At 43.1% G+C, this 26,389-nt stretch overlaps 1 protein-coding gene across 4 annotated transcripts in view; it reads right to left on the reverse strand.

Moving 5' to 3' along the window:
* Window positions 1-26,389, reverse strand: part of LOC143482042 (5-hydroxytryptamine receptor 4) — a 29,131-nt gene that overhangs the window by 1,536 nt on the left and 1,206 nt on the right. For 2 of the 4 annotated variants that reach the window (XM_076980299.1, XM_076980298.1), the window contains exons 2-7: window positions 24,063-24,187; window positions 23,747-23,890; window positions 22,699-22,899; window positions 21,299-21,452; window positions 20,283-20,845; window positions 506-586 (exon numbers count right to left, since the gene is read on the reverse strand). In XM_076980299.1, coding sequence (XP_076836414.1) covers window positions 506-586; window positions 20,283-20,845; window positions 21,299-21,452; window positions 22,699-22,899; window positions 23,747-23,890; window positions 24,063-24,091 — 1,172 coding nt within the window. In that variant the 5' untranslated portion in view covers window positions 24,092-24,187. The remainder of the gene's footprint in view (window positions 1-505; window positions 587-20,282; window positions 20,846-21,298; window positions 21,453-22,698; window positions 22,900-23,746; window positions 23,891-24,062; window positions 24,188-26,389) is intronic. The other 2 variants (XM_076980297.1, XM_076980300.1) reach the window with 2 other exon arrangements.

A 26,389-nucleotide genomic window follows, 5' to 3' on the forward strand; every position in this document is an offset into this window, starting at 1 on the left:
TTCCAGACGGGGAAATCATAGACATGAAGGACACATTAGAATGGATTACAACAAGTGAACACTCAGAAATAACAAGATGTAAAGAAGCAGTTTCTACATTTGCAGTATAACCGTGCAATCAATGTCTCACTGAGTACCTTCAATTTCTCACAAGGACATTACGATGGTGCAGTTTCGAGGAAAAATAACCTCACATCCTGAAGTCCTAATATTAATGTTGGAGACAACAAGGCTCTTGCAAAAATAAATTTTTTTAAATGAACTGACGTGTATTACAAACACAATCACGGAAAAAAAGTCAACAAAACATCACGCCTCCTTGTAATGTGTATGGAGTACTTATGGATATTGGGGGCTGCTTTTCATGAAGCTAAATGTCTTCCTGCTTCCGCCACTGACTCTGTAACTCACTGAGACTTTTCTCTTCACAAACCACCTCCCAAACCATCACAAACAGCAAGACAACGAATTCAGCCACAACACGGACAAAATCATTGCGTAGTACCTACGATGGTGCGCCTGTCCACTGAACCTGCGTCTCAGGGACTCCTGCACGGCGGGGGAAGGGACCTCGATACATGTGCTCCTGAGCAGTGGCATACAAAATACAACACACAAAGCCCAGTTATTTCAAGTCCAAAAGGAAACTCTGGCTTTGGAGCTGTAAGACACCGTCCGCACGCCTGAGCTTTGCGGAGAATGTGCAGAATCCTCACAACAGAGTTTAGAGAGAAAGAAGGTTGGATGGCTGGAAAATGTAGTCTACCTGAAAGGTGGAAATGTAAGTAAATGGTATCTACATTCAGTAAGAGTTGCTGACAGGCACCATATGATTACGACTGAATAATAAAGCCTTGATGATGAGATAATTCATGCTCAGATAACATTCCGAGAGACATCTTAAGCATATAAATCTTGATCCCAAACCATTAAGCATCGTTTATCATTGTACAGAATAAAAATATTATGCAAGAGAGTTCACAGGTTTGCATGGAAAAAGCAATTGTTGTTGTTTTTACATTCAATGTAGCACTCTGCCCCCTTCTTTAGAGCCTGTGCTTCTGTCAGAGGGAAAGACTGCTAAAGAGCTCAGAAGAAGGACCTGCTACTACTAGGGTTTGTGTCTAATGAATGGTTTAAATAAAAAGGAATAGCATGAACACTACTGCGTTTGATCCATGATGACCTCTTCCACTTCACCAGCAGAGGTTAACACCAGGGGCTTTATTTCGAGTTATAGTATTGTAACAGCTTTATTGTGGACTTAAATTTCATACTTCAGTCTGGAGGTTCAGCTCGGATGAATTACTGAAGGAACCGGATACTAAAAACATCATCAATCATGGCAGCAGAATGTGTGGCAGAAACTCTAAAAGTTTCACCCTATGAGTAATATCACAGCGTTCACTGCGTTCACTGCAGAATGTCAGCATGCATTTGACACACACTGTAGACCATCATCGAGCCAAACCTGGCAGTATTATACCTCATAATAGCCGTAGCAAATTACACTGTGTAATTTTGTGACCCACATTAGCATACCTTCAATAATATCTTCTACCATATGTGACAGAATCGGTCTACTTTAAAGTAAAAAATTTACCCATCCAGCATGCTGTTTATGTTTTTAAATAGCATACCACTGTAGGGAGGTGGCATCCAGACTGGAGGTCTAATAAGCAGGTACAGGAGGGTTATGGGGGGGTTGACTTGTGTGAATTTGTCTTGTAGAAGGTTTGGCTCAGGCTCGGTAGGGCAGGACTGTGGAATTTTCAGCCTGTCTGCTACAGCTTCACAACTTTGAATTCATAATCACATTCCTATTTCTTATGCTGGCTCTGTTGGCCTCCCTCTGTACAAATGGGGTTCAGTGCTTTCCTTCCCCCAAAACTGTTCTTGTGGCACTACCAAAACAAACTTCCATAGCAACAGCATGAACAGCATGTTCAACATTCAAAAAGTCTCTCAAATGTTCCTTTCACATGTTACAGCTCTTGCCATGCGTGGAGTCTTTTTCAGCAGCGATGGGTCATTTATATTTTCTATGAATAATCTCATGACGGAAGGACAATTTCAATGCAAATCAATTGAGTGCAGGTAAAGTGCTTCTTGACTTCAGCTTCAGTTTATGGCAGACATGTGAATCTGAAATCCATGTGCTAATGTTTTTCAAAGCAAAAATGAAATCTAAAAGCATACACTGAAATTCAGCTATGAACAGGTAAAAATATTAAGGGCAAAAAAAACAGAGATAACATAGTTTAGAGCTTCCACAGAAATGAAAGGATTCTGAGGTATCCCCAGATCAACAAGCATTTCCACAAGGTATGGAGCCGTTCACATGAACCATTACTTTAATAAGACTCCATGTGATAAGATCAGTAATCCAGTTCAGCTTTATTCTCTCTTTCATGAGGTACATTAAATTCATAATGTCAAGTAATACTCCCCATATGTCAAAACAGACTCTCATGGCTTGTGTGTTTTGAGATGTATTTGCTAAAAGACAGGCTCATCCCTTTCTCAGTCTCCTCATCTTTGCCTTACAGGAACACAGCGTTTCAACAAGAGGTCTTGCTGTCCAAATTGCATTTCTGACTCTAGTTATGAGCACAAAACAAATGAGTTATCCAAAAAAAACCATTGAAGAGAACATAAAACCTGTAGCTAAAGGAGCAAGAAGCAAGACTGAAGCTGTAGTGACAACAAGGCAAAGCACACTGCTCAGAAGTGAGGTGACTGTTCAGAGGTGAGGTGACTGTTCAGAGGTGAGGTGACTGTTCAGCAGTGAGGTAAGTGTTCAGCAGTGAGGTAACTGTTCAGCAGTGAGGTGACTGTTCAGCGGTGAGGTGACTGTTCAGCAGTGAGGTAACTGTTCAGCGGTGAGGTGACTGTTCAGCAGTGAGGTAACTGTTCAGCGGTGAGGTTACTATTCAGAGGTAAGGTGACTGTTCAGCAGTGAGGTGACTGTTCAGCAGTGAGGTGACTATTCAGCGGTGATGTTACTATTCAGAGGTGAGGTGACTGTTCAGCAGTGAGGTAATTGTTCAGCGGTGATGTTACTATTCAGAGGTGAGGTGACTGTTCAGCAGTGAGGTAACTGTTCAGCGGTGAGGTGACTGTTCAGCAGTGAGGTGACTGTTCAGCAGTGAGGTGACTGTTCAGCGGTGAGGTTACTATTCAGAGGTGAGGTGACTATTCAGCAGTGAGGTAACTGTTCAGAAGTGAGGTGACTGTTCAGCGGTGAGGTTACTATTCAGAGGTGAGGTGACTGTTCAGCGGTGAGGTAATTGTTCAGCGGTGAGGTGACTGTTCAGCAGTGAGGTGACTGTTCAGCGGTGAGGTAACTGTTCAGAAGTGAGGTGACTGTTCAGCGGTGAGGTTACTATTCAGAGGTGAGGTGACTATTCAGCAGTGAGGTAACTGTTCAGAAGTGAGGTGACTGTTCAGCGGTGAGGTTACTATTCAGAGGTGAGGTGACTGTTCAGCAGTGAGGTAACTGTTCAGCGGTGAGGTGACTGTTCAGCGGTGAGGTGACTGTTCAGCAGTGAGGTGACTGTTCAGCGGTGAGGTGACTGTTCAGCAGTGAGGTGACTGTTCAGCGGTGAGGTAACTGTTCAGAAGTGAGGTGACTGTTCAGCGGTGAGGTTACTATTCAGAGGTGAGTTGACTATTCAGCAGTGAGGTAACTGTTCAGAAGTGAGGTGACTGTTCAGCGGTGAGGTTACTATTCAGAGGTGAGGTGACTGTTCAGCGGTGAGGTAATTGTTCAGTGGTGAGGTGACTGTTCAGCAGTGAGGTGACTGTTCAGCGGTGAGGTAACTGTTCAGAAGTGAGGTGACTGTTCAGCGGTGAGGTTACTATTCAGAGGTGAGGTGACTATTCAGCAGTGAGGTAACTGTTCAGAAGTGAGGTGACTGTTCAGCGGTGAGGTTACTATTCAGAGGTGAGGTGACTATTCAGCAGTGAGGTAACTGTTCAGAAGTGAGGTGACTGTTCAGCGGTGAGGTTACTATTCAGAGGTGAGGTGACTGTTCAGCAGTGAGGTAACTGTTCAGCGGTGAGGTGACTGTTCAGCAGTGAGGTGACTGTTCAGCAGTGAGGTAACTGTTCAGAAGTGAGGTGACTGTTCAGAAGTGAGGTGACTGTTCAGCGGTGAGGTTACTATTCAGAGGTTAGGTGACTGTTCAGCAGTGAGGTAACTGTTCAGCGGTGAGGTGACTGTTCAGCGGTGAGGTGACTGTTCAGCAGTGAGGTAACTGTTAAGCAGTGAGGTAACTGTTCAGCGGTGAGGTTACTGTTCAGCAGTGAGGTGACTGTTCAGCAGTGAGGTGACTGTTCAGAAGTCAGTAAAATGTTCAGAGGTGAGGTGACTGTTCAGCAGTGAGGTGACTGTTCAACAGTGAGATGACTGTTCAGCGGTGAGGTGACTGTTCAGCGGTGAGGTAACTGGGCTCCTCCTTGGCCAGCCCTCCCACCACTGCCCATGCACTAATTAGACAGGAATCCATGGGTCATGTGAAGCATGTGGCGGAGATTCACATGGACGGCTAGTGGAGTTTGTCTACTTTACTGTTTTCAGTGTGATTCGCTAATGCAGTGTCCACATATGATGGCTTCATAAAAATAAATAAATAAAAATAATAAATATAGTCAGTTTCATGCAATAATGCATCCTGAGTGATGATTGAGATTTGGGTGACAAATAGGAATTAAACATTATATTAAGCATATACACCACATAATAAGCAGAATCACAGGCACACTATATGTGGCTAAAATCCAGAGTCCATGCTTTACAATATTATCATACCTGGCAATATTGCTGAAAACATGCCTTATCCTAACACTGCACACATCATTTTCTCACAATTTCAGCTCCAGTTGTTCAGTTAGTTACACTGCAGTCAATGTAGGAAAGCCAGATGCTATCTCAAAATGCTCTAGAGTTAAATCAAGTCCAAACTGAACTAACAGCGTCAGTGCTATATCCAGACAGTTATTTTGGTAAAGGTATCACACCATGCCACCTTGAAAAACTCAACCAGTGAGTTGAAAAAAGGCTACAATCTACAACAGTGGGCCAGAGGCAGGAATTCCCAATGTATCATTTATTTAACAATAATTGAATAAAATACTATTTTATTCAGCAAATTAAAATAAGATGGCTAACTATAGAAGCAAGATAAAAACCATTCACGAGAGAAAACCAACATCAAAAATGTGCTGAGTGTTATTCTGGCGATGCAAACTTGCCACATCTCATTTAACACTACAATCACTTTACAAATGTTGTAAGCGAAATAAACCACAACCAGACTGTGGAATTATCACCACAGCAACCAGTGAAGACTCACTCTGAAAAGAGCCTCACCCACGCAAAGCACTCAGTACCTGAAAACAACACAACACAGAAACAAACCTCACCCACAATATATGAACCTCTCATCCCAAAACCCTCAAGATGAAGGTGGAGCTTTGGTCCAGCCCCCTGTAGGTGCAGTAAAGTGTTACTCCACTCGGGAGCACACAGACATGCCTGCATCAAAGCTTACAGATGGACTATACCAAGGAAATTAGGCATGACAAGTACACTAAATAGCACAATTTCATTATTTAATAACTAAAAAATACAATAACAAAATGAAACAGCAAAACACATTAAACCATATGAAGCAAAAAGGAACAAAAGAACAAAGAAGAAAGCAAACAAAACCAAACAGAAGAACAAAGAGAAAAAAACTAAACAGAAGGCAAATATATGAAGCCAAGCAGAAGAAGATGAGAAAATGAGAAGCAAAGAAGACAACGGCACTGTAGTCCACGCAGGACGCTACAGCTCTTCCCTCTACAGGACACTACAGTTCTTCCCCCTGCAGGACGCTACAGCTCTTCCACCTACAGGACGCTACAGCTCTTCCCCCTACAGGATGCTACATCTCTTCCCCCTACAGGACACTACATCTCTTCCCCCTACATGACACTACAGCTCTTCCCCCTACAGGACGCTACAGCTCTTCCACCCACAGGACGCTACAGCTCTTCCCCCTACAGGACACTGCATCTCTTCCCCCTACTGGACGCTACAGCTCTTCCACCTACAGGATGCTACAGCTCTTCCCCTACAAGACACTACAGCTCTTCCTCCTACAGGACACTACAGGTCTTCCACCTACAGGACACTACATCTCTTCCCCCTACAGGACACTACATCTCTTCCCCCTACAGGACACTACAGCTCTTCCCCCTACAGGACACTACAGCTCTTCCCCCTGCAGGTCACTAGCAGGCCTGTTACCATCTGGTGCCTGGTAAGAGGCCAACCCTGGATAATCCTGCCAACCACCGCCGAAAACACCACAGCAGTAATGAGCCTAACTGTCTTATCAGTGATTAAAGCCTGGTTTATACTTTCGCGAGCGACCGTAGCGCGCGACGCCGCCCACCTCGCGCGACCCTGCGCGAGCGGTGTAGGCGTTTATACTTTCGCAAACGTCGCGAGCGTCGCTGCAGTGTTCTCCGAAACGATAGGTGGCCATAGGTAGCAGTGGAGAATAAAAAAACCTCTGCGAAACCGGGGAAAGAACACTTTTACCTGACCAGAGACCGTATATATACACCAGGCATCAAACATAAATATGGCTTTGCAATGTTGTCCGAAACTATATGTGGTAGTATAAAGAAACACCCCTCAAAAAAAGGGGAATGAACATTTACCTGACGCATTTTGATGTTGCTTTGTGTTTCAGGTTTGAAAAGTGCTGGAATTTAGGCTAAAGTACATTAAAATGTTGAAATTACGTTAACAAATACGAGCCTCTTGTAATTCCAGGACGAAACATGAGAGAACGTGAAGACGTTAAGATTGAGCGTTTTGAAAATAAACAACCATCAAATAATGTGATAAAAAAGCTAATTATTTCGAATCATTTCGAGTATATGTATTAATATTTAACTATAATTATGTTTATCATGCTGGAAAATATTGAAATGGACCTTGAAAGTGCCGTACAAGTGCTTTAATTCCACCTTGTATAGGTGTATGAACCCTGCAAACATGACTTTGTCGATCGCGCTGAAGCGCAGCGCGCGCGCGAAGTTACAAAATTCGAGAGGTGCACGACCTCGCGCAGCGACAGCGCGCGAGGCACTCGCGCACGGGCGGAGCCTCAGCGATTACGTAATTTTCGCCGCGCGGACCCTCGCGCCGCTCGCGGCGTGTCAATATTTAATTCAATATTTAAAATCAATTGCAATATTGAAATGGGCCTTGAAAGTGCCGTACAAGTGCTTTAATTCCACCTTGTATAGGTGTATGAACCCTGCAAACATGACTTTGTCGATCGCGCTGAAGCGCAGCGCTTTAACTTAGCGTCAATATTTAACTTAATTATGTTTATCATGCTGGAAAATATTGAAATGGACCTTGAAAGTGCCGTACAAGTGCTTTAATTCCACCTTGTATAGGTGTATGAACCCTGCAAACATGACTTTGTCGATCGCGCTGAAGCGCGGCGCGCGCGCGAAGTTGCAAAATTCGAGAGGTGCACGACCTAGCGCAGCGACAGCGCGCGAGGCACTCGCGCACGGGCGGAGCCTCAGCGATTACGTAATTTTCGCCGCGCGGACCCTCGCGCCGCTCGCGGCGTGTCAATATTTAACTTAATTATGTTTATCATGCTGGAAAATATTGAAATGGACCTTGAAAGTGCCGTACAAGTGCTTTAATTCCACCTTGTATAGGTGTATGAACCCTGCAAACATGACTTTGTCGATCGCGCTGAAGCGCGGCGCGCGCGCGAAGTTGCAAAATTCGAGAGGTGCACGACCTAGCGCAGCGACAGCGCGCGAGGCACTCGCGCACGGGCGGAGCCTCAGCGATTACGTAATTTTCGCCGCGCGGACCCTCGCGCCGCTCGCGGCGTGTCAATATTTAACTTAATTATGTTTATCATGCTGGAAAATATTGAAATGGACCTTGAAAGTGCCGTACAAGTGCTTTAATTCCACCTTGTATAGGTGTATGAACCCTGCAAACATGACTTTGTCGATCGCGCTGAAGCGCGGCGCGCGCGCGAAGTTGCAAAATTCGAGAGGTGCACGACCTCGCGAGGCACTCGCGCACGGGCGGAGCCTCAGCGATTACTCTGCGAAACCGGGGAAAGAACACTTTTACCTGACCAGAGACTGTATATATACACCAGGCATCAAACATAAATATGGCTTTGCAATGTTGTCCGAAACTATATGTGGTAGTATAAAGAAACACCCCTCAAAAAAAGGGGAATGAACATTTACCTGACGCATTTTGATGTTGCTTTGTGTTTCAGGTTTGAAAAGTGCTGGAATTTAAAATGTTTATATGTTGTAGTAACAGATCAATAGATATAATCACATTACCTTGTACTTTTGTAATGGATTTTTGTAAGGTTTGTTACGTTTTAACGTTAGCCAAAAGGCTAGCTAGCTACTCACGTATTGGATGGAATTTACCACAGACATTACTACTTTTATAAGTTGGCGTTTTGGCCAGTGATCAATAAAAATGAAGGTGGAAAGAAATTGGAAATGCCATTCATGTGATTTAGTTGTAAAGCATATACAATTGTAACGTGTGTAACTGGTGCCAGAAGGTGGCGGACCTGTTTATTGTTCCCGTTCATCTTTCTGAAGTTCGTTAGGCTCAGCAGATTTGAACCTTACACTTATACGTTTCCAGTTATCTGCTGCGACGAAAAGGAAGCTAGGAAAATTTACCAGGACAAAATGCTACCTTCTAAAATGGCACTAGTTGTGCACAGAAACTATGAATCCCCATGGAAATTGTGTTTTAAGAAAGCATTTCCTTCGATATTACAGCTCTATTTAGAAATAGCTGTTGGTAGGCTTATAAAAACGATGTCTAAAAGGAGTCAATGTTTTACGCAAAAAAGACCTACACAAGACTTCATTTGGACTAGAAATGGCCTTTATCCGGACGTCCCGGGGTCGTCGATACACGACGTGCAAAAGACGTCGGAAAAAAGACGTCATCTGGCGTCACAGTCTGCACCTTCAGGGGACCAAAATCCGACGTGCAAAAATGACTTGGAAAAGACGTCGTTTCAACGTATCTTTGCGCAGTGGGAAAGTGCCGTACAAGTGCTTTAATTCCACCTTGTATAGGTGTATGAACCCTGCAAACATGACTTTGTCGATGGCGCTGAAGCGCGGCGCGCGCGCGAAGTTGCAAAATTCGAGAGGTGCACGACCTCGCGCAGCGACAGCGCGCGAGGCACTCGCGCACGGGCGGAGCCTCAGCGATTACGTAATTTTCGCCGCGCGGACCCTCGCGCCGCTCGCGGCGCGTCAATATTTAACTTAATTATGTTTATCATGCTGGAAAATATTGAAATGGGCCTTGAAAGTGCCGTACAAGTGCTTTAATTCCACCTTGTATAGGTGTATGAACCCTGCAAACATGACTTTGTCGATCGCGCTGAAGCGCAGCGCGCGCGCGAAAATTCGAGAGGTGCACGACCTCGCGCAGCGACAGCGCGCGAGGCACTCGCGCACGGGCGGAGCCTCAGCGATTACGTCATTTTCGCCGCGCGGACCCTCGCCGCTCGCGGCGCGTCAATATTTAACTTAATTATGTTTATCATGCTGGAAAATATTGAAATGGACCTTTAAAGTGACGTACAAGTGCTTTAATTCCACCTTGTATAGGTGTATGAACCCGGCAAACATGACTTTGTCCATCGCGCTGAAGCGCGGCGCGCGCGCGAAGTTACAAAATTCGAGAGGTGCACGACCTCGCGCCGCGACAGCGCGCGAGGCCCTCGCGCACGGGCGGAGCCACAGCGATTACGTCATTTTCGTCGCGCGGACCCTCGCGCCGCTCGCGGCGCGTCGAGTATAAACTAGGCTTAACTATGACCCCACTTGGACGTCGATATGCAGTTAAACACTTGAACGTCGGAATTTCAACGTCACGGAGACGTCTAAGAAGGGTACAGAAATGTACATGATACATAATATTTGTTTTTTTTATATTAATGAACATTTCTAAATGTTGAGTAAAGCGGTATGAGAAAATTTGTCTTTTGGGCGATAAACACTTTTGCTCGACTCCGTCAACCTAAAACTCCATGTCCTCAATGGTGCAGCCTGTGAACTGTAATAAATCCATATTATTATACATTATTTAATGTAGACACGTATAAGAAAATGTATGTATTATCAAAATATTTGTTTATATATAATATTTATGTATAACTATTATGTTAAATACAATCAATTGACTATGATACAAAAGTGAGCCTACATAAAAAGCTCAAGCGAGTTGCCTCGCTGTCACGTAGGGCAACGCCCCCTCTCGTAGCTGTCACTCTGGGTTCCCTCATGTCCGTGTTCCCTGCCTGTTTGTCCCGCCCTGCTCGTTTGTCTTCGTGTTTCCTTGTTTGTTACCACGCCCAGTGTCATTGCCATCACCTGTCCCTAGTTAGTTTCTATGTATAAAGTCCCGTCATTCCCCAGTCGTGTCATCCGTGATTTTGTCTACTTCGTGCCTTATGCTTTGTATACCTGTTCTTCGTGAGTATTGTTTCCGCTACTAGAGTACCTGCCTGTTCCGTGTTTCCCCGTCGTGTTTGGTTTATCTGTCCGAGTATGTCTGTTGTCATTTCTTGTATGGACTGCCTTCCCGATATGACCTGCGCCCGGTATTACGACTCTGCTTTTGGTATTCCCCGTATTAAATCTCGCTCATCTCTGCAATTGTGTCCGTCTCCTCGCTCCGTTGCTTCTGCAACGTTACACTCGCGCATTTAGGAGTTTAAATTAAAAAGAAATCCGTTACTTTTTACAGTTATTTACTGGCGATTTCAAGGTAACATTAACAACTGGTCTTTAACAAACCTCAAAATATTAACCTAAAATGTTTATATGTTGTAGTAACAGATCAATAGATATAATCACATTACCTTGTACTTTTGTAATGGATTTTTGTAAGGTTTGTTACGTTTTAACGTTAGCCAAAAGGCTAGCTAGCTACTCACGTATTGGATGGAATTTACCACAGACATTACTACTTTTATAAGTTGGCGTTTTGGCCAGTGATCAATAAAAATGAAGGTGGAAAGAAATTGGAAATGCCATTCATGTGATTTAGTTGTAAAGCATATACAATTGTAACGTGTGTAACTGGTGCCAGAAGGTGGCGGACCTGTTTATTGTTCCCGTTCATCTTTCTGAAGTTCGTTAGGCTCAGCAGATTTGAACCTTACACTTTATACGTTTCCAGTTATCTGCTGCGACGAAAAGGAAGCTAGGAAAATTTACCAGGACAAAATGCTACCTTCTAAAATGGCACTAGTTGTGCACAGAAACTATGAATCCCCATGGAAATTGTGTTTTAAGAAAGCATTTCCTTCGATATTACAGCTCTATTTAGAAATAGCTGTTGGTAGGCTTATAAAAACGATGTCTAAAAGGAGTCAATGTTTTACGCAAAAAAGACCTACACAAGACTTCATTTGGACTAGAAATGGCCCTTATCCGGACGTCCCGGGGTCGTCGATACACGACGTGCAAAAGACGTCGGAAAAAAGACGTCATCTGGCGTCACAGTCTGCACCTTCAGGGGACCAAAATCCGACGTGCAAAAATGACTTGGAAAAGACGTCGTTTCAACGTATCTTTGCGCAGTGGGAAAGTGCCGTACAAGTGCTTTAATTCCACCTTGTATAGGTGTATGAACCCTGCAAACATGACTTTGTCGATGGCGCTGAAGCGCGGCGCGCGCGCGAAGTTGCAAAATTCGAGAGGTGCACGACCTCGCGCAGCGACAGCGCGCGAGGCACTCGCGCACGGGCGGAGCCTCAGCGATTACGTCATTTTCGCCGCGCGGACCCTCGCCGCTCGCGGCGCGTCAATATTTAACTTAATTATGTTTATCATGCTGGAAAATATTGAAATGGACCTTGAAAGTGCCGTACAAGTGCTTTAATTCCACCTTGTATAGGTGTATGAACCCTGCAAACATGACTTTGTCGATCGCGCTGAAGCGCGGCGCGCGCGCGAAGTTGCAAAATTCGAGAGGTGCACGACCTCGCGCAGCGACAGCGCGCGAGGCACTCGCGCACGGGCGGAGCCTCAGCGATTACGTCATTTTCGCCGCGCGGACCCTCGCCGCTCGCGGCGCGTCAATATTTAACTTAATTATGTTTATCATGCTGGAAAATATTGAAATGGACCTTGAAAGTGCCGTACAAGTGCTTTAATTCCACCTTGTATAGGTGTATGAACCCTGCAAACATGACTTTGTCGATCGCGCTGAAGCGCGGCGCGCGCGCGAAGTTGCAAAATTCGAGAGGTGCACGACCTCGCGCAGCGACAGCGCGCGAGGCACTCGCGCACGGGCGGAGCCTCAGCGATTACGTAATTTAATAAACCAGGCTTAAGGCGTCTGATGCTGTCACTGCAGGGGACCTGCTGCTTTGATGGGGACACCAGCAGCCCCCCTTAATGAATATGATGATCTGAGAACAAACCGACCACCTGAAGCTCATCTGAAGAATTTTGACCATTCTGGGGTGATGCATAAAAGTCGTTTTATCCATCCATTAGAAGCAGTGTCACTATTAGGAATCTGTGTTTAGTGGACTCACTAGAAAAGTCCCCCACAAATGTGCAGGGAAAGCTGCTCACTAAAAATAGACATTTCAGCATTGCATTAAGAGTCCTAGATGCAGGTTTTGTGCTTATTAGATTCTTTGACAGACTGCTCCTTGAGTTTAGGCCACTTTAGTTGGAATTCTTCTAGAATCTTAAGTTGATCTTTTTATGCCATCATTTCAAAATAAGATCATCGTTGGCCCACTAGGTCTCCACTTATGTCCTACAAAAATGTCCTTGCAGTCACATTAAATTCTTTCCATGGTTTATTTACTTTTCGCTTTAGTTTTAAGTTAATTTAGATGTTTTCTTTTTGTGTCATTTCTTAAGAGAAGAATGTGATTACGGTTGAGAAATGGCCCCTGGACCACAGTATTTCCATTCTTCCTCAGGTATATGGTTTCTTCAGTTTGCACTGTTTAAATGAAACATTTTAAATGTATTTTCTTCATCATGATCTGCACATGCTGAATGGCTATTTTATTGGGGATACCTGTCCATGATTGTAGCTTCCTTGTATGCAAGTTAGACACATGACCCCAGAGTGCAGCACAAGTTTTCTGTGGAGCAGCTTCTGTGCTCCAACTAACATATCAGAACACATAAACCTCTCGTTCCTTAGGACATATGGGCTGTAACAGCAGGCGGCCAGTTCAGGTGTCATTGCTGTCTAAGGGAAACAGAACATTAAGAGTCCAGTGGGCAAAAAGATTGCAAAAACTGGATCACTTAGCAGTGAAAACTTCACCTGGTCATATGAATCCAGTTTTCTGTTTCATCATGCTGATGGGATTTTTTTTACAGCTTTATTTATACACACAGGAAATTCCAAACTTCCAAATGTAGAACATGATACAATTGAGTTTTTTCTTAAATAAATAATAAGTAAAAGTAAATACAGTAAATAAATAAACATTAAAGGGAATGGGGGAGAGGAGGTTCAAAAGCTTGTCACATCAATACTCTTCACCGTTTACGATTTCCTTTGTCAGCTTTATAAACTGTACTTTTCAGAGATGATGCGTGAGCCCTAACAGATATTAATAGGTATAAAAGGTCATCCCAGAAGTAAAGAACAAACTCTGAAATCTGAGGTAAGTGTTCAGATTTCCAATTCACCGATATACATTTCTTGGTAGCTGTAATGACTAATAGAGCAATATTTATTTTTACTAAAGTGGCCGTTCAGTGTATATAATTTACATTATTTAAGGATTGTAATAGTAAGACAGTTAAAATGTTACAGAATAAATTGCTCACAACAGTGAATACAATAAACCCACTGATAAACCATAAAATGCCCAATTCCTATTATCTGTCAAATGTTTGAGATGGTCAGTTTAATTTGCCAATTACTCAAAATACTAGTGACTCGTAATAGCTTCCGAGAAAGCACCTGAATCCACCACTACGTCCAGGTCCTGCAGTACTGGATCCATTAGCACTAGCACAGGTACCAACACCAGCAGATATGAAACATCTGCTGACTTCAGAACAACCTCATGCTTTTAAAGCCATTAAGCCTAAGGGATGTAATTACTCCACAAGAGCCATCTACAGTATGTCTGTATGTCATATATATGACATATTGTTCTGTCATCATACGTCCATTTTGTGTCAAAGAAAATGGTTTTCATTTGTAAACAGGTCTGATGTTCCTCATATATGTCCAAGGTGCTATTGTGCCATTTCAATTTGTTTCAAAAACAGCATCATTTTGGGTACTAATTGAATGCCTTACATCCGTGCCACAGACCACACTGCTCCTGTGTTGAGAACGACCCATCACCAAACAGCTGCTCAGTCACACACCGCACATGGGCAACAGACGTGCTGCTACCACGTGTCACCACGCGTCCAGAAAACGCACCTTTTAAAAAAGGACGAACCTATTACAGAGTCCGGCGTGTGTAGATCTGTTCGAGGATTAAGTGGATGGTTAGTGGACGGTTAACAGCACCAACAGAGCCCTCGTGCACAAGGAGCATAACTAGCATTCCTGCTGACACTGATCACAACGCTCTCCTCTGGCCTTCACCCCAGCAGCAGCGGTGCTCCGAATGATACTCAGTGGGTGGAAGAACATGGTGCAGCGCTCCCTGCAAACAGCCAAGCTACCTACTCCACTATGCACAGAGAGAACCGGTGACCCCTACTGGTCAGATCATCTGAGCAGCATGTATTGTGTTTCCAAGCAGGGGGTGGGAAATGGTATGACATTAATAATAATAAAAATATTTATTATAATAATAATAACAAATCACAACCACATCTTTATCTATTAAAAAATATTTTGGCGTGGTGAACCTAACCACGGGCTGAGGGTGTCTGGAGCAGCGGGTGAGTCTATGAGTGCGGGTGGCCAAAAACATGCAGGGATTCAAGGAGCAGCACAAACATATCAAACACAAATAAAGCCGTATGAATCTCACTCCTGTATACAGATCTAATCAAACCAAATAGTTTGATCATTTAAAGATATCCCACACATCTGTGATAAATAGATCTGATCTCCAGAGGATACAGACTCTGTTCTGGAATCCAAAGTTCTCACGTAACCATGTAATCCATGCACCTTTTGAACAGAAAAGGACATAAAATAACTATTAATCCGTAGTGGCAGCAATGATAAAACAGCAAAAAAGACAAACTGGCCTTTTTTGGAAATGTAGCTCAGCTTCACCAAAATGTTCTAGTAATTGTCTATGACAAATTTGGCAATGGTTTTACATTAAATACACATTGAGGCACCATCAAGTTAAACGCTGCGATACTGCTGTGAAAATGTATATGAGGTTTGACATTTCTGTGCAACAGGAATTATTGAGCTCTCCCTTGAAAACAAGGGAGTCGCAAAGAAAAGAAAAATGTGATAACTCATTTTAAAGCATTATAATTAATGAGACACATTCCTTAACATTAAAAACGGGAATTTCTTAGAACAAATAGATGATGTATCCGTGTTGTTTGGCACAGCAGGCCCTGGGTGTGGGGGGTTCAGGAGGGCTTGCAGAGGTAGTCCCAGCTAAGGGACGAGACATCATCTTTATTCTGTGCTGTTTTTATGTACACGGCGCTGCCAATTTTAATAAATTGTACAGACAAGCTGAAAACAAAATGACTGAGACTGACACAGTCAAATAGGATGAGTCAAGCTTCCTTTCTTCCACTCTAAATGAGTATTTTCCAAAACATGCTCACCACGAACAGACAACTGATAAATTAGCCCTTTACTTGAAGCCCTATTATTACTGTTATGAGTAGGATTTATTTGACATGGCATTTGCCTTCCAAAATAGAACTTATTGTTCCCTGTCTGAGTTATGCCCAAAAATAGAAATATAAGCTTTAACAGTGGAATTAGAATTTGAAGAGAATAGTTTTTCAAATATATCCGTTTTGCTAATATCAGACGTCTCGGTTCATCTACAGGTTTCAGGAGAGTAGACCAAAATGAGTGAACAATATCTACCAGTATTTGACTGCAATGCTTGTCTAACAAAATAACTCAAATTTTATACATAAATACAAATCTGGTTATAGATTTTATAATAACTGGTAGTTTTACTGGCCTCTGTTAGGTAAAATGAGGATGAACAACTATCTCCAGGGCTCTGATTGAAATATCTCTGAAATAGGACAAATGTATAAAAGCACACCAAGAACTGTAAGAACTGTACATATTCAGGCATATGATGCACTAGCTCGGATTACTGACAGCAGACGTGCACGCCATCGTACTCGGATTAGCGCCTTGTAGATGAGAACAAATACTCATTCTGATGTTTATTTTCACACCAAGGCTATTAAATTTGATCCATTATCTAGTATACCAGATTATGCGCGAGAGGTGGCATGGCGTCACTTTCACACGCGCGAACACACTCGCCCGTCCACCTGCCAACCACACAGCGCCCGTGCAAAATAAAGCATTAATGTGAGAAAGCAATACTGCTTTGATCTGATCCTGTCTGCTTGCCATGCTTGTATGATTCTGTTGTCTGTTCCTTATTTTTTTGGCCTCACAAAAAGAGTGAGTTGTTTTACAACAACAAAGCAACATTCTAGTTAAAGACATTACTGCGTGGTTTCATCAAAGACATTAAACCGTTATTTAATTTAATGACTTAAAATCACTAATTCACATCCCTATTATTTCCCTTGCATCTATGCCTAAATATACATTGATTCTAAGTTTAGAGTCTCTGCATCTGATAGAGACAGAAGAAATCACACTCATTTCTATAGATCTAGACCTAAGGACTTTGCCATTTCCTATTTCTATACCACAGCTGTTCATGACTATAAAGAAAAGAAAACAAAAAGAACAGATTTGCTTTTATGACCTTGATTTGAAAGTTCTTGATTATGAGATTAAGATCTATTTTGTATATTCTGTATTTGTCGCAGAATGGCTTGTGATTTAGTGAAGACATAAAAGCCTTTTATTGAGTTAATATAAAGCTGCAGGGCTGGGTGGACATGAGCTACAGGACATTACACCAGAAATAACTCAGAAAGGCACGAGCCCAACGCTCCAACAGATATTATCACTTCACACACAACGCAGGCCTCTGCGCTTTAAACAGTTTACACAGGCAGATTTCTTTGTGCTTGTAGTTACAACAATGTTCCAAATAAATTACTCCAACTGTACATGCTGTTCTGGGATCAGTCCTGGCTGCATCAGCTATACCAAGCAGCAGTGAATTAACTTTACCCTTACGCCTCACATCTACCCTTATGTCTCACATTTACTCTTACATCTCACATCTGCCCTTATGTCTCACATTTACCCTTACGTCTCATATCTACCCTTATGTCTCACATTTACTCTTACGTCTCACATCTGCCCTTATGTCTCACATTTACCCTTACATTTCATATCTACCCTTATGTCTCACATTTACCCTTACGTCTCATATCTACCCTTATGTCTCACATTTACTCTTACGTCTCACATCTGCCCTTATGTCTCACATTTACCCTTACATTTCATATCTACCCTTATGTCTCACATTTACCCTTACGTCTCACATCTGCCCTTATGTCTCACATCTGCCCTTATGTCTCACATCTACCCTTACGTCTCATATCTAGCCTTATATCTCACATTTACCCATATGTCTTATATCTACTCTTACGTGTCATGTCTACCCTTATGTGTCGCATCTACCCTTAAGTCTCGTGCCTACCCTTACATCTCACGTCGTCACACTATTGAGGAATGTCTTTACAGCCAGTTGTATATGAGCTGAAGTAATAATAACAACACAGGAATGAGGAATCAATGGGGTGTGCACTTTTACAAGATAAGATAAGTTCCTACTGATCTAAACAACTTTAGCTGTGTGTCACTGTAACACTGGTTGTAATTATACAGTACTGACCGTCCATAGCCAGCATGTGTTGAGATTTAGGATGAATATAAATTGAAAGATCAAAGTCACATCCTGTTCACCAACTACTGGGGTGAATGAAAGGTTGAAGAGTGTGCAGCTGTCAAGCGCAGGTACAGTGTGATCAAGATAACCCTCGGGCGGTTGAACCATTAACCAGACAACACCTAACAGGACATCTTTATAGTCAGTCATAACAACAACAGCCCTAATCTAAAATACCATCATAAAACACTTTAGCACTTTACTATGTCCTGTTGCTATATGTGAAAACGTGCACAGGACTATCTGCCCTATGTCAGTGATGCAATCCTATTTATCTAGGCTCCTTATTGGGTGTTTGACACTGCACACTTAAACACACTCAGATGTAGTATGTGGGTTTGTCTTTCAACAGCAAACTCCCGGAATGGCCAAGCTGGCTTACCGTTGACTTAGATACCATGCTGTTTATAAGGCAGAGCTTAATGGTTTGTTAGCCTGGCTAATATTTTCTAGTAAAAATGCTCTGGCAAACTCAAGAACAACAGCTTCAGGCTTCTGTTCCTGATCCTTCATTACTCAATCTTGGCATAAATAAAGTGCCCAGCCTTCTGCTTACACCAACAAGTCCACTAGTTTTAGCTGACGCTCGCTGCATCCAGGTTCTAAAGTCCTCTTGACATCTTCCTGACCGGAGGACACTTCCTTCACTGGTTAAATCACACGTCTGACTGAGCACCTGAGCCCTAGCACAAATGCTCAGAAACCTGCTTCAAAAACCTCATGGAAAATTATGGGATGGTTTATGCGTAAAGGAGATGTGGTAACGCTTTACTTAGGGACGGTATTAACACATGAGATCTGTGTAAGTCCTTCAGGACATTTATCATAAACTCATATTTAGGAAGGTGGTTTTAACGTGAGCTGTCATAAAGACATATTTGCTCATTTTTTATGTTAAACCGACATAACACGTGTTATAACGTTGCTGACGTATGGTTACAAAATGCCATTTTCTAGGTTCTAAAGACAGCAGGTTATGACAACAGACTTTGCAGCACAGTGTATTCCTGTGATGTCAGACATGTCATTCTAATGAAGGTCCTTCGTGGTGCTCCGACTAAATATATTTTCCCTGGACCCTAAGTAAAAAGTTTAATTATGCTCTTTAACAATTTTTGAAAACCTTTTGATGATACTATAGATGTAGGTTTTGGTCTTGTGGCTGTTTTTTGTTTTTTTTTTTCCTGTAACATCAAAATCGTTGAAAGGAAAGTTTGCTCTGTTTAGTTCTCCCTGGCTTTGATAGCCCTCCTACTATACCAGCAGGACTTCAGCCCACAGAGCACAGGACCATAGGACCAAGTCTGCTCTGTCCAACTCTGAAAGCAGCAGTGATATCAGAACAATGTGGTACACAAGCTGAACGCCACCACCACACGAGCGTCAACATGAAGACTGTTGCCCTTTATTAGCAAATCAGCCTTAGAAGATGTTAATATTGTTGTTAATATTAATATTGTTCATTACAAAAATGCATGAAGAAGTCTAATGGAAGAGTCATTGGGTTTCACAGCAATCACACCCATGATGTCATACAGCCCTTTGACCTATGACCAAGACCCATCTGTGCTACTATCTAGGATGCATTCTGTGAAGAGATACAAAGCACTTTGTAAGTCGCTCTGGATTAAGAGTGTCTGCTAAATGCCCTAAATGTGAAAGTAAGTGTACAGTTCCGCTCCAAAGCTTTCTTTCAATCCTTTTTGTGCAAAGATGAAGTTGGATCCACCTCAGAAATTTTAAAGCAATGTAGTAAGTAAGTAGTGAGGAAGAACAACCAAACTGTGAAGACTCCGAAACTCTGAAATTTGCTGACCTATACATGCCAATTTCCCCTGAGAAAACTCTGTTGTGTGCCCAGTGTGGTAACAGAAATGTTATTCATAGCATTTGTACTGATTCTGCAAGGCCGCATCTTTGGCCATTTCTCTACACCCAGTCCGAAGGTACAGACGGATGCCCACAGTGCCACGGACAGAACTATAATGAGCATGAACAAAAAGTGAAAACTGACCACAATGAACATTGCCATTTTGAACATGCTTGAAAAATGTTAAGAGCTCCTGGACAACAGCGTAAAGAAGAACTTGAAATAACACTCATAGTGGATGCAGAAGTGTGTCTACATTGGACACCCCAAAGGTGATGCCGCTGACCTTTAAAGACAAGGTTTTACTGTACCTGAGCGCTATGGATGTGCCGTTGATGGACGCTGAGTAAGGCCTGGTCAGACTTAGGCTTCCCTGCCTGGAGTAGCGCTCATTTCCGCAGCACAGGATCAGGAGGAAGGCTCGGCGGAAGGCCCGGTTCAGAAAGGCGTAGAGGAACGGGTTGAGGCCTGAGTTAACGTAGCCTAGCCAGAGCCATGTAGTCCACACCTGCCAAGGCACGCTGTACCGGACGAAGGGGTCCACCACGTTCGTAACGAAGAACGGCATCCAGCAGAGGCAGAAGCAACCCATTATCACCGCCAGCGTCTTGGCCGCCTTGGTCTCGATCTTCATGCGGCTGGAGCCGTGCTGGTCGTGGCCGTAGTAGGGCACCGGGGTGGAGCCAGCACGCCGTAGGGTGCCGATCTGCCGGGCGTGGGCCATGGCGGTCACGTAGATTCGCTGGTAGGCAAGAATCATCAGACCCAGGGGCACGTAGAAGGCCACGGCTGAGCAGATGAGGGCGTAGGGCCTGTTCACCAGGAACACACACGACGTCTTGTTTGCACTGTGGTCCAACTTCCTCTCTTCAATCTGGAATGCAAAGGTATTAAAAAAGACCTTACAAAAATCTATGAAATAAGAAAAATAACAAAAGAGTCAATTTCATATGATGGTTAGGACTGTGATTGTGAAATCTGGACATATATTGATAGTCAAATCACACCACTGTAGGTCTCTCTTAGAGAAACAGGAACCATGTGATCTTTCCCTCATTATCTCCAGTCAATTCCATTTCTAGTGGATCCCTGATAACCTAAAGCATATGTGGATACCCGGACCAGGGCTCCCCTCCGCCCTCTAGAAGCCTTGCCTTAGCAAGATCATCTGGGCTTCTTTGGCAGGTGAGCTAAAATGATGTTTTTTTTTGGGGGGGGGGGGGGGGGGGGGTGAATTGTATTTCAAGCTCAATGCCCCTGCCACACAGTCTATTAACTAATATGTCCACAAACAAAGGTCGCACACTGGAGGCTGCCTTTCACTTACAATGTCCTCAATGCCGATGGCGTTCCAGTGTTGCATGATGGGAAGGAAGGAGATGAAAGAGGGGATCACCCAGCAGCCCCCCAGCATGAGGGAGACTCTCACGGGGGTCATCTTGTTCCTATACACCAGCGGCTGGCAGCATATTGCATAGTACCTGCCGAAGACAAGCACAGTGAACGGCAACGGCGTGTCTCACACGTGAGTCACGGATACTGTTGAGCAACCGGTTGTCATGCTTAACCAACACATTCCCAGCACTGACCACACATCCTGACCTCTGTTTTCATGCTGATCCCACTCTGAAAAATCCACCTTGTGAATCATGTCACTCCAGAATTGAAGCTTTTTTTAAAGATATGGGCATAAGGCTGAAATATGAGTCATGACTCGGCAGGGAGGAAGAAACGATGACAGGCACCATGGGATGCGTACGATTGTGAACGGGGGAAGGCAAGGGTGCAAAATGTGTGTGTGTGTGTGTGTGTGTGTGTAAGAGCGAGGGAGGATACAGAGGGAGTGTGAAAACACGTGTTGATGCCATACGGGCGAGGATCGCTCCATGAGGCACAGCTGCACCCTCCAAAGCCAGGGGAGGCAGCGTAACACTAATAGAGGAGCACAGAGACTGTACATGCAAAAGCCTGCAAATGAGACATTATTATCCTGCCAAGCCACTTCTGCAAATGAAGATATACAGAGTCGTCTCTGTCTCTCCCGTATAAGGCCTATGTTGCATTATCTCTGGATGTTGAGAGTGTAGTGAGATCTTCAGTACGTGGCAGTGGGTTAAAGCTGCTTAAAACCGATGACGGAGGAATCAGAGTTTCAGCACGCTGAGCACAGGCAAGGTTTCTCAATGTGACGCAGCAGGGGGCATGAGGAAAAAACAAATAATAGCACATTGTGATTCAGCCATGCAAAATTACAGTGCTTAGACCAAGAGAAAATCAGTGCCTAAATGATGTGATGCACGCCAGCACATTCAGAAGGGCACATGAAGAGGCTTCATGAAACTGGGCTTGAAATCTGAGGTGAATACATTTAACAAACAAATCATTGCCAACAATGTGGAAATCACACACGACTGATTAAAAAACCCGAGCGGAGCAATCACAGACCATCATGCTAATTATCAACATTGATTTTCAATTATGTGTTGTTTTTTGTTTTTTTTTTACAGAGGGCTCTCCCCCACTCTAATAATGAAAATACAATAATAACAACACCGCCCAGCCCAGCTAACAAGGCAATTCATTAAACATTCATAAACTTTCATATAATTCATTCCAGAATGATTATTGTAAGCGGCTGCTAAAATGAATCAGGCGTCGATAAATAATGCGCGTGCTAATCAGCGTGAGCCGCTGCACAGGTGAGGTCCACAGGCTCCGCCCCCGTACCTGTCCAGTGCGATGCAGCACAGGTGCAGGATGGAGGCCGTGGTGAGGAGCACGTCCAGCGAGGTGCGCACCAGGCAGAAGGTTTCTCCGTAGCTCCAGTGGCCTATGATCAGCTCTATGGCTGCAAACGGCATCACCAGAAGGGCGACGAGGAGGTCAGCGAACGCCAGCGATACGATGAAGTAGTTGGTCTTCTTCTTCCTGCGGTTCAGTCCACAAATAAATAAATAAAGATTTCACATGTTTCTGGAGGACAACAACGCGGGATCAGTATTTATACGGTATACAACGGATCACCTTACATTTCTGCCGTTCTGCAGTAGTTTTCAGGCCATTAAAAACCAAGGTTATACAATTAGGCTAATTGGGAAACAAAGGTGTACTCAGTGTTGCTGAAGTGTTCACAGGTTGAGTATTTTATGATTGTGCATAAGACACTCAATTTGGCAGCTTTGAAATTATTAAGAGGTGATACAATTTTGAAGTGTTTGACATTGAAGCAGAGGTCTGCTCCCTTGTGTTGTATAATGTATGACACACAAATTAACAAATCCCTCATAATTCATGCATGATTCTCGGTTCAGTTTTACATAAGTCTTTGCTTGTCTTTCCAATGCATTGTTCCTGAAACCCATAAACTAAAATTTGCACCTGCTTCTTTATTTTTTAAGAATGCCCTCAGGAGACAAAAAAGGCTGATTGAGATTTTATGTCTCAGGTATTACACTTTGCACTCAATTTGCTGCACAATCCATGAACTAAATCTATGAAAGACTGCGTGTAGTGATTATGTAGTGTGACAATCCCTACAGCACGACCTCCTTCTGTAACTGACATACAGTTATTAAAGCTATTACAATTATTTTACAGTTCTACTCAACTCATTAGCATTGTTACCTTTTTGAATTAAAAAGAAATAAAATTGAATAAAGACATTTTCCAGTCTTGATAATTTCTCCATTTCATGCACCCTTAACAATTACGTAAGGAGTGATAAATTGGTGTCTTTTTGTTTAAGGAACATCTCTCCTTCAGGAACATCTCTTACCTCAACTGTCTGTCTCTACACAGAGCCACCATCACTAGGAGATTGCCAAGGACAGTCATAATGATAATGGTTGTGAGGAGGCAGGTCAGAATAATCCTTTCCAGGGGGTTAAAAATGTGCTCAGTCACCACTTCATCAACTGAACTGGAAACAAATGAGAGAGGTGACTACCCAGAGCACTCACTCATGTCACTGTGGTAGCCATTCAGACACGGGAATGGGCCTGTACAACTGGTATTATAAAGAAGAATTGTGTCACTGGCGAGTTGTAAGAACTATGCCATCTAACAGTTGAGATGCGCTGGGTACGCCTTACTGTTCTGTTGGCTCTGATGCTGTGGCCATCACTGGTCATCTGCATGTAGACGGTCAGATGGGATTCCTCCACACCACACACAGACGGTCAGATGGGATTCTTCCACACCACACACAGCAGGGCCTCTGCGCAGAGGTACACCCGCACGCTCAGTTTCTCATGTCTCAAACGCAATCATATTCTTACAGCCTGAATCCGGCGCGAAAACACTGGGACCAAATCATCTCATGTCTTTCACATGTAATAACTGTCATGGGGAGTAATGGAACAGAGAGAGATAGAGAGAGAGAGAGAGAGAGAGAGAGAGAGAGAGAGAGAGAAGAGCCACAGCCTAGAAACAAACATCCATCATCACTGATTGTCATGACCATGGACACCTTTACATTTTCACTATGTATTTTGAAAATAAAGCTTCTTGAAATCATGTAAATGATGATTCAAATACTTTTAGAAACACACCTCATAGCATACAGTATATGAAAAGGGCTGACTAATGTTTTTCCTGCATAAATGGACCTTGGGGGAGAACAGAGCCATAAATGTATCCAGTGCCATAAATGCCACCCCTTCAGTTTCTTACACACAAATGCTGGAGAGAAGACGAATATCTTTAGAATTCCTTATTTTAAAAACAAAAACAAAAATGAAACACTGCTCTACATTTCTTTGTTTTAAAATGAAACAAAAAGCTCTAATAAACTCATATCATTAATATATCAAAGTATTGTTAAAAGGTTTAACAGGTGCTGGATGGAAAACCCATGGTTAAACAAATGTCTCTCGAAATTAGTATAAGGACAATCTCCCTATCTACAGTTGGCTCACATCTTCTAGGTCTCCTATTTCAAAACCATACGCCTAACATTTTCCTGGAGCCGGGGGAGATGTCAACTCTTTCAGAACCTGCGAGCACAGAGGAGGGAGACTTCATTATCACACCATGACTCCCCCAGACCTGAGTTGTTGAAGGACAGAGAGACTGCAGGACTGGAGTGAGGACCTGCTGGGTAAACAGAGGATGAGTGGAACATGTTTGCCCAGCTGGTTAAACCAAGTGGGTACTGGAGACAGCCATGCGGCTTCCTCCCTACCAACCCAACGTCCTCCAACTCTTGCAAGTCCAACCACAACAGTCTAGACGTTCGGGTGCTTTTCAAACAGGGCTGTTCCAGGCATGGCATACATGTTAAAGTTCAAGCAGAAAGACCTGCTGTCCTACTTGAGAGGGACGCCAAGCCTACTGGAACCAGATCACTTTTCCTTAGAATGGAATTCAGCAACAGGCCACCAGTTTTCCACACATTCACAGTGACTCCTCCTTTCTCACATAGCCTATGGCAAAACTCAGATGTCCACGCGTCCATCAAAAATACAAACATTCTACTTATCCAAAAACAAATGTGGGTAGAGACTTTGTGACAGTGTACAAATACATAATAAACCAGTTAAACATGAATCCCGACAAAGAGAAGGACTTCTATAAATTAACTATGTATAATCTGTGACAGCCTCAGCTAAAATAAATATGCAATAAACCAAATAAATATTTCATATTGATACTTCTACTACTGCTACTAAATCTAACCCTAACTATTAACTACTATAATATGAAATGAATAATTATTAATATTAATTATTAATAATAATGACACACATATCAAAAGGCCATGTGGTGTGTCCATCAACATGTCCTGTGCTCATCTGCACCACAGTGGGAGCCATTAGGGTTTGTGCACATGAACCACATGTTCATGATCTTCCAAACCGCCTCGTGAGGAAACATCTCAGCATGGCTTTCATAAACAACATTCTTGCACGATTTGTTTAAGAAACCGATTAAAAGTATACAGACATATTCCCTCAACTCTCTGCAGAAATGCAGAAACATGTTTATATGAATTATTTTACTGCCTATTTTCATTACCAGTTCAATATGGATGAACAACATGAAGATTTTCTTTGAGTCTTCTATATATAGCACAACCATAACAAATTAATGTGATGCAAACACATGAGGAAAAAAGTGCAGTGACAAATGTTCTGATAATCAATTTCAACACCTTCCCACACTTACTCCTTTTTAATACTGCTCCATCAAAGAAACTGAATGTTTTTAACAGCATTTACGTGTAAAGGAAAAAAAAATTAACTGTGCAAAAAAGGAGTAAGGAAACCTGCGCAGTTAGCATGCTAGCACCTTCAGACAAGGTCAGTCCAGATGTTCATGTCAAGTGTGGAGTCTCCACATGTATCCATAGGGAAAGAAGAAAAATATCTTCTAGAAAAAAATAGTTTTTGAAAAAGAAACACAGATCTCAGAGCTGTCC

This window comes from Brachyhypopomus gauderio, chromosome 18, assembly GCF_052324685.1.
Source record: "Brachyhypopomus gauderio isolate BG-103 chromosome 18, BGAUD_0.2, whole genome shotgun sequence".
NCBI classification, from domain to species: Eukaryota; Metazoa; Chordata; class Actinopteri; order Gymnotiformes; family Hypopomidae; genus Brachyhypopomus; species Brachyhypopomus gauderio.